The sequence below is a fragment of the Podarcis raffonei genome, chromosome 3 (genome assembly GCF_027172205.1).
Source record: "Podarcis raffonei isolate rPodRaf1 chromosome 3, rPodRaf1.pri, whole genome shotgun sequence".
Taxonomy (NCBI): Eukaryota; Metazoa; Chordata; class Lepidosauria; order Squamata; family Lacertidae; genus Podarcis; species Podarcis raffonei.
The window spans coordinates 57,824,230-57,838,782 of NC_070604.1; the positions used below are offsets into that span (position 1 = coordinate 57,824,230).

Sequence of the window (14,553 nt, forward strand, 5' to 3'; positions counted from 1 at the left end):
CTACATAGGTATGAATAATCTATCCAATATTTGAGGCTGTTATTGACCGGCTGGCACCACCTTGCTTTCGGCGGCTCCAAACTGCCTTGCCTTTAGCCCCAATCCTGTAAGGCCTCGGGCCCCAGGGAGCGCCCCAAAGCAACCGCCCGAAGCAACTCATCCGGCGCCACTTTGCGCACAAAAGCGCAACAGGCAAGGCGCATTGGGGCGCAGGGGGCTTTCTTTTTCGGGTGCGTGTGATCTGGCTTCTACGTTCCCGATTCCGAGCGTAGATCGGGGAGGGTTGGCAGAGCAGGTGGCGAGAGCGAGGCACGATGCGGGGCGGCTGGTGGGGCTGGGCTCTTCTTGGGAAAACGCCCCTCCTCCCCGCGCCCTTCCTTCAGCTTCCTCCTCCCGGCCAACAAAACCGAAGACTAGCGAGCGAGAGGAAGGGTCGTGCTGGGTAATAACAATGCGCGCGCGGGGGGCGGGGGCTGCATCGGGAGCCACTTGCCGCGGCGACAGCAGCAGCAGCAGCAGCGACGGCTGCCGCCCAGGGAGCCTTGATTGACGTCGACCTGCTCGCGAAGCGGCGCATTGAGCGCCAGGCAGAGCCAAACAGCCGCCGAAGCCACCGGCTGGCTCGCGCCAGAGGAGCACAAAGAGGCGGCAGCTCCATCTTTCCCAGCGGCAGCGAATCGGCCCCTCCGAAGAGGATCTCCGCCCGCCTCCGCGCCCTGTCTGCGGCCAGACGGCGCCGGCATCTGGGCAGGAGGGCGAGGAGGAGCAGGAGACCCACATGGGCATGTCCTTGGCTCGTCTGACCGCGCTCCTCGCCACTGCTTCCCATCGCAGGGAGCTGCCGTAGCTGATGGATGCCGGAAGGTGCCGCATTGCCTTGTGTGGCTTTGCAGCCTGCTTTGCTGGTGCGGATTACTTGGCTGTTCCCTTTTCGCCCCGGATGCCTTTCTTCTGGCGGATGGCTGTTCTGTTGCGAGGCGACTGAATCCTGTCTTGTCCTGCGACTCTGTCTGTCCTCGCGGGGAGCGGGGCGGGTGGTGGGGAGGAAAGGACCTGGAGGATATTTTTGCCTGAGAAGACCTGGGAGCGAGCGAGAGGGACATGCGACAGTCTTGCTGGTAGTGGATGAGATCACTGTGTACGTAGGAGGGGAACTGGGGTGGGTGGGTGGAGGGCGAATCCATCCCAAGCTCCATGGGCTAAAAGGGGTGGGGTGGGGGTGCAATTAAGAACCTCGGGTTTTTATTTTTATTTTTTTAAAGAAGCACCCTTCAGCAGACCAGTTGCATGCCCTTAGCACCCTGTCACGCACTGACTTCTAAATCCACGAGGATCTGAGTTTCTCATTTTGAGGGAGGGAGGAAGTCCCTGGTGGAAACATTGCATTGCCACCTGATTTATTGATACAGCTCTTCTTGCTATCTCCATTGCACCAGTACCAAGGGTGAGATCACTGGTTTGCAAAGAGGAGTGAGGTGGGAATATCTGAAGACAGTGGTGGTGGGGGGAGGGGGAGGAGAGAGATATCCAGTACTGATCGCCCCCAGCTTGGGGAAAGTCACTGTACAGCAGCTGTTTGGCCTTCCTCTCTGCCATCATGTTGCTTTAACAGTACCTGCTGATCAGGGAATCTGGTGATCCAGCCAACATGACTAGTTAACCCAAAGGACAATATTGTGTGGGAGGGAGGCAGGGAGCACCATTGCCAGAGCCAGGCTATAAAGAATACTAGCTCCATCTACTTGGGCCGTGCCAAAGCCATTATTTCTGTCAATCAACAAGCAATTGCAGTGGAAGGATAGCAATTGGGGGTTTGGTTATATGCAAGGTATAGTTATACTGCAGCTTCGAGCTGTTAGTGGGTGTGGGAAGGGTGGGAATTTGAGGGCGAGGAAGAAAAGCAGCAGCTGAGTGGAGTCACTGTGAACGGGCCACCGTGAGATGGAAAGGAGAAACAGGAGCTGAGCGGGTTGTGCACACTGGACGACATCAGGGTATTTGCTTCGGAGAGATTCATGCTGTGAGGCAAAGGAGCACCAAACTTCTCGGTTCTGGAAAGGGAAATAAGGAACTCCCCTCTCTTTTTTTTGGAAAGAAGAAGAACAGACTTTGTGGCATTAGGGGTTGTCTCCCTTTTTACTTAAGAGGAGTATTGGACGTAGTGGCACAATGACTCATTTGCAGGCAGGCCTGTCCCCAAAGACGCTGGAGAAAGCCCGGCTGGAACTGAACGAAAACCCGGACACCCTGCACCAGGACATCCAGGAGGTGCGGGACATGGTCATCACCCGGCCAGACATTGGCTTTCTCCGCACGGACGACGCCTTCATTCTCCGCTTCCTTCGGGCCAGGAAGTTCCAGCATTTTGAGGCGTTTCGCTTGTTGGCCCAGTACTTTGAGTACCGCCAGCAGAACCTCGATATGTTCAAGAGCTTCAAAGCCACGGACCCAGGCATCAAGCAGGCACTCAAGGATGGCTTCCCAGGAGGACTGGCTAACCTTGATCACTACGGCAGGAAGATCCTGGTTCTGTTTGCTGCCAACTGGGACCAAAGCAGGTAAACATAAGAGTTTTGGTTGTGGGCAGCTGGGGTCAGATGAGACACTCGCCTGAATTTACCATGGTGCTGCAATCTAGAAATGTCACCTCATCATAGCAAACTGAAATCCCGTTTGGTCCCAGTGATGTAATGATGTTAATATTGCTTTCCCAGCCAGCAGAATGCTGGGCATAAGGCATCTTGTTTTGTCCTGAGTTCTCCATGTGGCAAATTGCAATTTTGATGATCTGATCCAGATGTCCTGTCATAGTGGGGTGGTTTGATAGGTGTCCTTCAAATTCTTTCCAAACACAGAGCTCAGAGACAGGGAGAACCAACATTCTTAGGTTCACATTTGCATTGGGCCAGGTTGGGCCATAAAATGTAGGAGAGGGGAATGGTGAATGGAAACTTGTTCTTTTATCTTGGATCCTTCACTTGGAGGGCTGTCGGCTAAGGCATTGTAGAGATCCAGCTCAGTAGGGGAAGAGGGATGGTCTTGATATACCACCTTTAATATCTTTCTGTGACAAGAGCTGTGATGCCTGTAAAGGAGCAAAAGTGTTGGCCGTTTGTCCTGTCACTGACATATTTATCCAATGCAGTTTTGCCTGCTTCTGTGAATTAAGCAGTCAGCTGGGACACAAACAGAGGATGACGTTCAGTAGTTTTCATTTGCATGTCACTGTTGTCCACTCTTTCCAATGTGGCCTGCTGTTTCCCAGCTCTCAAAAGCAGCTGAGGATGTACAGTAGTGTTTGTCCTTCACACTTTGAGGACTTGAGATGGGCTTTGCCATTGTGGGCAAAAATTTTTGCACAGAGGGGTCTGTCCATCAAATAGGACAGTTGGATTTTAAATTTTGGTATGATAATATTTTTTACACCATTTTAATATCCCTAATCCTAATCCTGGCTGCGACATATAAATGTGGCTCTGGGGCTAAATATTTGTCATAATTTCACAGGAAAGGAAATATCTCTTCTTCCTAAGCTGTGTTAACCCAAATGCTCGAAGGGTGGGCACATAGACGTGCTGTGGGCTGCCCAACACCACAACATTGTTAGAACAGCCTTCCCCAACCCAGTGCCTTTCAAATGTAGTTGGACTACAATTCCCATTGTCCTTTGCTATTTGGCCTTACTGGCTGGTGCTGATGGGAATTGTAGTCCAGTAATATTTGGAGGGCACCAGATTGGGGCAGGTGAAGTAAGTGAAAACAGCTTCTTCTGGTCTCTTGGAGTGAGGACTTTTAATGTCATCCTGTTACCTATGAGGGATATATTTATTTATTACATATTTTATTGAAGGAGCTCAAGGCTTCTCTCCCTCTTCTATCTTCACAACAGCCTTTTGCATTAGATAAGTCTGAAAGATAGTGTCTAGCCCATTGTCACCCATTAAGCTTCATTGCAGGAGTGGGGATTCCAACCATAGTCTCCCAGGTCCTGGTCCTACACTATTCAACCCATAATTACTCGGAATTTGCCTCAGTTTGGAGGTAATTTTTATAGTGTTTCCCTCTGGTAATCCCCCATGTTGTAGCAGCAGAGTCTGAACTTCTGCATCAACATGGGTTGCCCAGAAGATAGAGGTACTTCCTAAGACAACATTCCACTTCTCTTGGTATCTGCATGATGGAAATTACCCATTGTGATATATAATTTCAGATACCAATGAAATGTGGGAGCCAATCATAGTGGGACAGAAAATTTGAACTCTGACTTGTTAATTCTACCACTTTGGTTCAGTGGAAGTTGATGGAACTCAGCTGAGATAAGTGCTGCACACATGCTGATTAAGCACTCTGTCACAATGCTACTGAGCCCACAAGGAGCACCCTATGCACTTGATCCAACCCTCTTGCAGGTACCTTGGAAAAGCAAGGACTTTATCTTGGAGGCAAACTCCATGACTCCTGCCAGTAAATCTATTTATCCTAAAATTTATCAGATGCCTTTCCAGGCAATGAACATCAGTTGCTTAAAATGTAGTGAAATGATAATGCAAATGCAAAAGCAGAGTAGTCCTAAAAATATATTGTAGCAGGAAATTGAATATTCATCCCTAAAGAAATGCCTTTATTCTCATAAAATCCTGCAAGGCTCCATCAAGTCTCCAGAGCATGCAGACTTCCTGGCCCAGGCTGGTCCCAGTTTCTGGTGTGTGTGAGCACAGGCAAGGGACCAGCCTGGTTTACACCACTAGATTCTCTGATGTGCTGGGGATGGATATGCTTTAGGACAATGATGGGGAATCTGTGACCCTCTAAATATTGCTGTACTGAACTCCCATCATCCCTGACAAGTGGCCACACTGTTTTGGGTTGATGGACACTGGAGTCAAACAACATCTGTAGGGTCACAGGTTTCCCACTCCTCCTCTACAGTTAAAAGGGGATTGGCTATCAGGTCTAGCAAAGGCTTTGCCCAAGGTTTTGGAGGGCAGGAATTACTAGGCATAAACAACCTTGAGTTACCGGTACATGTTCTGTGCTGCGATTGTTCTCGTTTGCTCATTCTCTCATGTATATACTGAATGGATGGAGAAGGGAACAGAATTAATGTTTGGCTCCATCTTCAACAGGAACAGTAAAACAACAAAATAGGCCTTATTATTATGGCATAGGTTTTCATTGACAACAGCTGTATTAATCAGATGCAGGAACTGAACTGAGACGGTAGGAGGCATGAGGTGAAGTGTAGTAGAAAATAAATCATACTAACCTAGTTCTGAATTTTCATTCAAACCCTTCCATTTATCAAACTAATACATGTAATACAAATGATTGTACATAGAGCAGAGTGAACAATACATATCTTGTCAAAATGACAACAGAAACAGAAACACAAGGAAGCCATATTTGCTTATAAGCACTTACACTTTGGGGGGGGGGAGGCAGTTACACCCAGGAGTTGATGTTAAACACTGCCACCATCACAAGGTGATGGGGGGCGGGGTTTAATTAAAAAGGTAAAGATGACATCATCAGGATGCTGGATTCTGTATTGTCAGTTTTAAGCTTTTCCTGCAATTGCACATAACCATGAAATAGGCACAGCCCTGATTAAAACCTGCTGAAGCATAATTTGTAAATTAAGCCTTTCCAAAAGGAAATTCTACTCTGTCAATAGTTTATCATTTACGCTGGTACAACCCCATGCTGTATCAGTGTGAAAATAACAATAGCACAATCCTATATATCTTTGCTCAGAAGGAAGCCCATTTTGTGCATGTTGGGGATTACTCTCAGGTAAGTGTGCATAAGATTGCAGCCTCAGTATGTGCGTTTACTTTTAAATATGTTTTGAGAGTTGGCAACGGTAAGAGTTAATTTTGCTTATAGCACACAAGTGCTACAACCACTTTACAGATGCGTAATTGTGTCTCTTTTCTTAAGGCATACAACACTTTAGAAATGGGATAAACAGTGGTTTTCTAACAGCATGCATAAATAGGGGGCATTAAGCACAGTTAAATTAATCATGGATCTCAGATTATCTTTAGAAATTAGTTATACACTACTGAGTACATAAATGTGACCCATGAGACACTATAAGAAAACTAAGTTTCAGTGAAGGCAGCTGGATATAAAATAGAATTTAATTTACTGGCATGCTAATGCAAATTTTCTCTATGTTACTGAAAGGCAATAGTTCCTAATTTGCTTTTTCAGCTCTTGACATCCTTTACTATTTATTTGAGAAAACTTGAAGATTGAGAAGGAAGAGGTTACTCTTACTTAAATTGTGTCTAATTTTGACTTACAGACACCCTACAGTGGCCTTTGGGAAATTACACATAACTTCATATGTGGCAACATACATACTGCTTACTTTTAATCACTTGATAAGACATTGAAATGGGTTGGGTAAATATTTTATAGGCACTCCCAAGTTTGAATTAGCTCTGAAACAAACTCTGGGGCTGGGGGATCCTGAAGCATATTCTACAAACTCAGTTTGTACACAGAAATCTGAATGCATGTTGACCCAGTCCTCCCCACTCCGCACACAGTCCTCTCATGGATAGTTTTTGATGTGGTGGTAGTTGTAAAAGCACTACATTTCCTTCAAAGAGATTTACAGGATTGCAAATTCAAGTGTCCCTCAGAACTGAGCACTTGGGAATTTTTCAGAATTCAAACTCTGAAATGCTGGCAAATTTCAAATTTGAGCAAAACTTCGTTTCAGCTCTACTTCAAACATAACATTTAAGTCCTTAAGGTCTGTTTCAGAATGGAGCATGTGTTGTGTTTCATCACTCAGGAGAATACGTTAATGTAATCTGTCACGAGCCTGTGATGGAACTTCAAGTTTACATTCACCCGCCTTACTGTGCTGTCAACATAAATAACGATAAGGATGAGGTGAAATGTTGGATATTGCAAGTCTAGGGTGAATTTATGCAAATAGTTCCTTCTGTGGGAAGACTTCAATGCAGATGTCTTTCATCATAATTTGCTTGATGCTGCTGCTTTGAAAACAAAAGCTTACAATTTGTGATTCCTACAATGTATCATGGGGCTAATGGTTCGGATGTCTTAGCCAAGTCTGGAATCAAGACCTGGTGTCCTAACACCAGTTGCTGGGTTTGTCGGCTGCCATTTACACTTCCCAGGACATTCTGGATTAACATTATGTTGGGCACTTTGGAGCATTGCTAGAAATTTAAATGCCAGCTCTCAACCATCCTTGCGACTGCCCATCCATTTTCAGATATGCTTGAGGGATCCAGCAACATGAGAAGGGAGACACAGAGGGCATTTTGCTCATGCCTCTTCAAACCTAGCTTTGGCCCTGGTTTATCACTGAGCTATTTTTTTTTAATAAAAAAATTGCTGCCTTAAATTGTGTCCTGCAGTGGATATTATTATTCATCAGTGGTGGTGCAAAATGAAGCTTCCTTATCTCAATGCCAAGTAAGGCAAGGAGAAGGCCACTTAAGAAAACCAAGGTATCCCACGGAGATTGCATATTGACTGCTATTTTTAAGTACTTTTAATAGGTCTTTCTGGATGAACAGGTTCTTTAAATGCTCCGTTCTTTTTAAAGTTAATGGCTCCAAACCTGGAAACAGTTACGCTTCAAGAATCCAATTGACTTCCATGAGCTTTAAGCAACTCAACAGGGAGCAGGACTGCAGCCAGTATTGCTACTCTCTCTTGCTAGCTAGCTAATGAAAATTCCACGGCAGGTAAATCATGGAGAGGCATAGAGAAACATACTGAAGGAACATAGCTCAGTGGTAGCGCATACACTTTGCATGCAAAGAATTCCAGATTCAATCCCTGGCATCCCCAAGTAGGTTGGGAAAGATTACTTCCCCAAGTCCTTGAGAGCCACTGCCAGTCAGTACGGACAAGAAAGGGATGGGAAACCTCTGGATATTGTTTGCACCATCCCTGATAGTTGGCCAGCTGGCTGTGGCTGGTGGGAGCGAAGTCCAATTGCATCCGGGGGACCCTGGTTTCCAGACCCTTGAACCTAGTACTAAGCTAGCCAATGGTCTGACTAGGTGTTAACACCTTCCTATGTGGATGAGGCTCAGTGAGCCTGAACAAAGTGCTGGGCTTGCAAACTCTCCCCTCTCTTCCCCCTCTGCCTCCTCTGAAACTGGAGGAAGGATTTATGCTAAGTTTAGTTTCACATTTAATAAGAAGCCAACTTCAAAGCTTGGGCTCTTATTAAACCAGGCAAAGTTTGTTGCAAGCCAAGTAAAGCTAAGATCAGACTCTTTAAAACTGAAACTATAAACTAAGAAGGGGGTGGGGGTGGAAGTGTACAAACCTGACACTTCACTTGGACTCATTGAGACTCAGCCACATAAGTTTCATGTTTCATACAAATACTGCTGTGTTGCAGTGTCACCCCAGTCTTAAAGATTTGTGTATTTATCTGATCACATATAGTGAAACTGTGATTACCATACTTTATCATGTGCAGACTGGATACTTTGACAGCAGATTGCAAATAATATCTTTTCTTCTAGCATCGGAATATTCTTAGCTAGCTTAATACGATCTTGTCTTTGTTGGCAGGTACACCCTGGTGGATATTTTGCGTGCCATACTTCTTTCCTTAGAAGCCATGATTGAGGATCCTGAACTTCAAGTAAATGGATTTGTTTTGATTATAGACTGGAGCAACTTCACTTTCAAACAGGCTTCTAAACTGACACCAAGTATGCTTCGATTAGCCATAGAAGGCCTTCAGGTAAAAAACCTTTTTAAAGCATTACTCATATATCTCCTAATCTTCCGTCCTCCTCACCCCAACCCCCTGCCCCCAGTTGGTGTGGTTCCATGCTAAAAACAGAACAAGAAGAATATAAATTCAAACAACCCAGTAATTGAAATGTTAGGATATATATTCATTTCTCTCAATTTGTGACCTAACTGAAGAATAATGAAGTGGTTGTTTATTTTATGGCTGAGAAACTGAGTCACATATTTGATGGTTGCCTCAAATCAATCAGCTCTAAATTATTATTGAGGGAAGAGAAATAACAAAAACTCCCAAAGGAGGCAGAGTTGGATTCCTGATGGATGTTGTGTGTTGTCCAGCCAAAGCAAGTTCCTCTTCAATAGTGGTATTAACTTTGGGATTCCCAAATGTGGAGTATAAGTTCATTCCCTATGAACTTGTTTGGAGTCTTCCCTCTGTGTTGTGTCTGTCTCACCTTTACCTGGGGCACATACTAGTCTGGATTGCAGCAGTTGACCTCTTGCGGGTGGGGAAGAGCATCTAGATGCAGGGAGGTGGTTCGAAACCGGGAAAGGGGGGGGTGGGGCTTTGGGAATTCAAAGGGTGTACAATTATACTCTGTTTCCTTTTATTTTGTTTTGCTACTAATATAAAAATGGGGAATTCGTGGAAGGGAATTGGGGTCAACCTTAGAAAAAGATTTTTAAGAATAAGTACTGATGTATAAAGACTGAGGTTTATAAGTTAAAATTAGTTAACTAAAATGAATTAAATATAATAAGGTAAAATTTGGGGACAAGAACTTGCTGAGCTAAAAATTGGAACTGGAATGCAAGAAGGGGAGGTGTGGGGAAGTCAAGGAAATTTGTTATTGAAAATAAGGAATGTAAATTTTATGTGTTTTTAATTGTTTTTTTTGTTTTTTCTCTATTTTTTGAAAATTTCAATAAATATCTATAAAAAAAAATAGATGCAGGGAGGTGGAGTCAGTGGCGGAGCTTCAAGCTCTGGCGGGGTGTGTGGAGAACAGGCAGGGGCGTGGCTGGCGTGCATCCTGGGGGTGTGGCATGCCACCCGCAGGGGCGTAACGCATGTCCTAGGGGCGTGACACGCATTCTGGGGATGTGGCGTGCCGCCTGCGGGGGTGTGGTGCCCAGCGCGCGGGGGGGGGGCAGCCGTGATGGCACCCCACCAGGATTGTGCTGCTGGAAGCAGTGCGCTCCCCTGCACCCCTGTTCCTCCGCCAGTGGGTGGAGTCGATGGCATTTTGGCCTCTTCCTTCTGTAACTCATGGTTTTTCACTGATATCTTTTCTAATAACACAGAATAAGTTGGTTGTGCCAGTTGCTATGTATCACATGTAAGAAAACTGAAATTAACCCCCCCCAACAAACCTATAATGTAACAGATGTGCTACATTAGGTTTCTGGTGTGTTGTGAGGAGAGAGACAGAACACATAACTGGATATCCATGCTTGTATGAATGGTTGCAGAATTAATTTTACACTAGCCACGCTTCGGCCACCTCAGGGCTATGGAAATGCATTTCTGAGATAGTGAAGATCTTACTTTCAGTATGCAAAATGTCATTCCTATGCAAGCTTCCCACCTTGTCTGTTTCTAAGCATCGCTCAGCACATGAGTTGAGTGTGTGTGTGTATTGCACAGCCCTGCCAGCTGCCACCATTGCCTTGAGTAATGCACAGTGGCCCTGTTTCATGTGGTGAATAAATGCTTCACAGCATTTATTTGGGAGGTAGGAAATTTGCTACTGGGACATTGACCGCTGTGGTGAAAGTAATGTCTAGATTGGCTAAAACATATCTTCATGTCCTCAGGATAGAGTTCTGAGGTGGCCTCAGTAGTTCACAAACCACATGGAGAGCTTATTGTTTGTAGTTCCAGGCTATACCGTAAACTGGCTGTCACCACACACCCAGTTCTCTCAATTTTCTACCATGTTTAGGAGTGGGGTGATTCTTGGCCTGGGGGCAACAGAAAATGAGTTCATTAGTGTGGTTAGAGGCACCACAGCACAATGTTTTCAGAGGCCACTATGCAGTAAATGGTTGTGTGATTCAACCCTGTATCTTGAGAGTTTGCTGATACCTTAATGCTTAATGGAGGTTGCTGTGAGCTTTTTCTTAGCCATTAACTGCATACTTGATTAAAGTTATCTATAGGTTAAAGTGCTTCTCTTGCAATGTTAAATCATTGAATCATGGTACATAAGTGCTTTATGTTGTATTTAATAAATGCAAAACTATCTTCATCAAAGCAAATGTTTATCTAAGAGGGAACTGAATTTTTATATCCAAATATTGAGGTTTTTTGCCTCATTTCTTACTGCAGTCAGTTCTGCTTTTACTCGAGGAAATTCTTTCATTCCCTTACATTTCAAGCTCTGAAATGTTTTTATGACTCCTATAAAGCAAATGAGCAACCATCTCTATGAGCTTTTATGCGCTCTGATATTGCAGTCAATTTTAGCAGGGCCTGCCGGAATTTTCATCGTTCTTCTGTAGAGTTATGATCTAAGGCCACTTTCCCATGTCGATTCTACACCCAATATATATCAGGCTAATGAAATGGATTCACATGTCCCTGGACTTGACACAAGACTGTTAGATAAATGCCAGCTTGGTTGAGGAAATGCACATTTTCTTTAGGGCTGGGGCAAAAATGACTCATTTCTCACCCTCCCCCCTGAGTGCAGAAAGTCACTTTCCATTTCTGGAAACTTTAGACACACTTATTTGTTCTTCTGGGCACCATTTTCCTGCTTCTGTGCAGGAATGTGCCCATTCTAGCACATTCTTCAGGTCTTCTAGCTTCTGTGTGGCAGAACATAGGAGCAGGGCTGCACTCAGTAGCCCTGCCTCTAATGTGATGCAAATTGAGAAGCCAGTCTGCTGGCATCCACACATAGAGAGTAGATGTCTACTGGGAAGGTGCTCCCCCATACATACAGCTGGATGTACAAACATCTACAGATGTTCTCACTGTTTGCACAGATGCTGGGAGAGGGCCTTCCCAGAACACATGATATTAGGAGGTGGATACTACTTGGCCTGTTCCTGCTCCTGTGTCACTGCAAGAGTGAGCTAGAATGCCTGAAGGGGGCTACTGTATTTTGCCCTGTTTGCCCACCCGGTTGTTTAATCTGATTGGTGGTGGTAAGCCATGTGACGTCACCATAGTATTCTGACATGATGATGCCACAGGCATATTGAAACAAAATCACCCGAGCCCATAAGTTTAAATGACATTGTGGGAAAATCAGAAAGGAAATAGTGCTCAGGAAACAACCAGAAGAACAAAAGGAGCAGCATGGAAACAATGGAAATGTTCAGTTGGAACTTAAATCTGCCTCTTATGTATGTTGTTTTCCTCTTCCATTCCACATGAGCTGTGGTTACTCTTCCCTTGAAAATGCCCACCCTTGGAGTAGATAAAGACATCCCACAGGTTTTTCAAACAAAAACTAATCTAAAGAGGTAGACTTAATTATAGAGCAATCCATTACATGTCTTCTCAGAAGAAGTTAGTTCCATTGTGTTTACTGTGGCTTGTTCCCAGATAAGTGGCTATAGGGTTGCAGCCTTCAGTGCCCTTCTCCTGACACCTCACATGTGGATTTGTTTGGGGGTATTATACTTCCTTGAGATACATTGGAATTTGGCTTGGGGGCTGTCAGTTGTTCTACAAATCATCTGTTTGTTTATGTTCCTATTTATCAATGTTAAAGCATTCTTGTACACTGCAACATTAATTCAGCAGCACCCACCAAAACATTTTAAGGAGCCATTCAGGACTCATGATGACTGCCCTGAATGGGCTAAAGTGTTGTGTTGGGAGGCCACTTGCTGAATCTGAATGAAAACCTTCAGGTGACAGTCAGAAAAAAAGAACATTTATAAACTGGTTCCTTTCCTTTTCTTGCCATATGATGTGCACATCAGAAACTGGTCTATCTGAGTTGCAGAGCAGCTTAGAAAAGTACAGATGGGAGATACTGAAAAAGGAGCGTAACCAATAAGTACACACGGCGTACTTGCTGTCTTGATAAACAGCTACGCTATTTAATCAGTGGAATTGTATTTGCTTTGGCTTACAAGACTTTGCCGAGATCACATGGCAGCTGAGGAAGAAAAAAAAAACTAGCACTCTAGTAAATTAATTGCTTTTACAGAAAAAGAAAAAAGACATAGAGATGGGTGGATGGGAGACTCCAATAGACTAACACAGGCTGTTTAACACTAAGTACACCTGTATACCAAATCAGCCTGCTTAAAGATAGCTAACATTTTGTACTCCAGACGTTGCACTACAGCTCCCATTATCTCTGATTGTTGTCCATATTGGCTGGGGCTGATGGGAGTTGGAGTCCATCTGGAGGTCACCACATTGCCAGTCCTTGATCAGCAGTGACCAGATGGTGTTGGGTGGAGAGCAGTCTACAATAGCTCCTTAAGCTGCAGTTCTAACCCCACTAACCTGGAAGTGAGGTCCATTGAGGACTTCTGATTGTGCACATGAGGATTGAACTGTTATTCCAAAAAATGGTTGGAATGCATACTGAGTGATTCTTTGGTGACCTTTTTTCCTGCAAGGTACAGAAGCACCTTGATTGTGTGTGAGAGATAAGGGATAAATACATGGATGTGAGTCCTCCAGGATGCCCTTTTGTCTTGTCTCACTTTCTGGACCCACATGCATGATTTCCCTCTGGATGTCATTAGGCAATATTTGGTCCAACTCTACCTGATTATGTTGTACGGATGACATTTGAATTCCAGAAACAGTTCATGAGTTGAAAAATAATTTAATACAAGTGAAATGGTAGAGTTTGGTGCTCTTCTTTGAAGGACAGCTTGTTGTTTCATAGTTCTTCATTTTCATCGCTTAGCTCAGAAAAATCTTGCTCTTGGTGTAGAATGGTAAGCAGTGTCATTAATCTGATCAATTTTGGTAGTCAAGCTGCATAGAAAGCCAGATTCTGAGTGTTGTGATGTGGGGATTTGAACCCTGTTCTCTCGAAAACAACAGGCATGTTGGTCAGAGGTGAAGACTGAGGGCCACATTTTCTTCTAGGCTGTCTTATACCAGTGCTGGGCAAGGCAAGAAGTCAACGTGAATAGATGCAAGAGGTCGAGCGTTGGGCTTACGCTATGCTCAGTGCTGTGGAGCTTGTAGAGTTGAGTCAGTATGGGAAAACTCATTCATTGTGTCTCCTTCTGCATCATAGGGATTATAATAAAGTGCATTTTCATGTAAAAACCTACCACAAGACTCTGAAGCAGTGCTTTGGCAAAAAAAGAAAGAAAAGTGTATCAAATTGTATTGAAGCTTTGTAGGTAACCTGGATTGAAAGTGTGGCGGCTCTACTGTTGAAACAAAAATCACACTGGAGCTTGTTTGTTTGTAGCAAATAGTTTTCAAATAGTGTAAAAGTCTTAAGCACTTACTGCTGCCTGAGCAGGGGACAATGAAGCCAGACAGATCTGATGTTGAGCAGTTCCATGTTGTTGCAGTGGTCGTTACGCAGGATTGGGCTCCCAAGTCCCCTCTTGCCCAGCTCCCCTGCCTTCAGGGGTTGGTGAAGGAGGTCTTCTTGTCTGTACAGTGGTACCTCAGGTTACAAACGCTTCGGGTTACAAATGCTTCAGGTTACAAACTCGGGTTGCAAACTTTGCCCTAGGATGAGAATAGAAATCGCGCGCCGGCAGTATGCTGGCAAGCGGGAGGCCCCATTAGCGAAAGTGCGCCACAGGTTAAGAATGGTTTCGAGTTAAGAACGGACCTCT

General features: G+C 44.6%; 1 protein-coding gene across 2 annotated transcripts in view; it reads left to right on the top strand.

The window, feature by feature from the left end:
- Positions 1–269: 269 nt before the first annotated feature.
- CLVS2 (clavesin 2) overlaps positions 270–14,553 on the top strand; it is a 37,015-nt gene continuing 22,731 nt past the window's right edge. The window contains exons 1-2 of one of the 2 annotated variants that reach the window (XM_053381817.1): positions 270–1,138; positions 8,581–8,755. In XM_053381817.1, the coding sequence (XP_053237792.1) occupies positions 855–1,138; positions 8,581–8,755 (459 nt within the window). In that variant the 5' untranslated portion in view covers positions 270–854. Of the gene's footprint in view, positions 1,139–1,177; positions 2,559–8,580; positions 8,756–14,553 lie in introns of those variants that run through there. The other variant, XM_053381816.1, reaches the window with a different exon arrangement.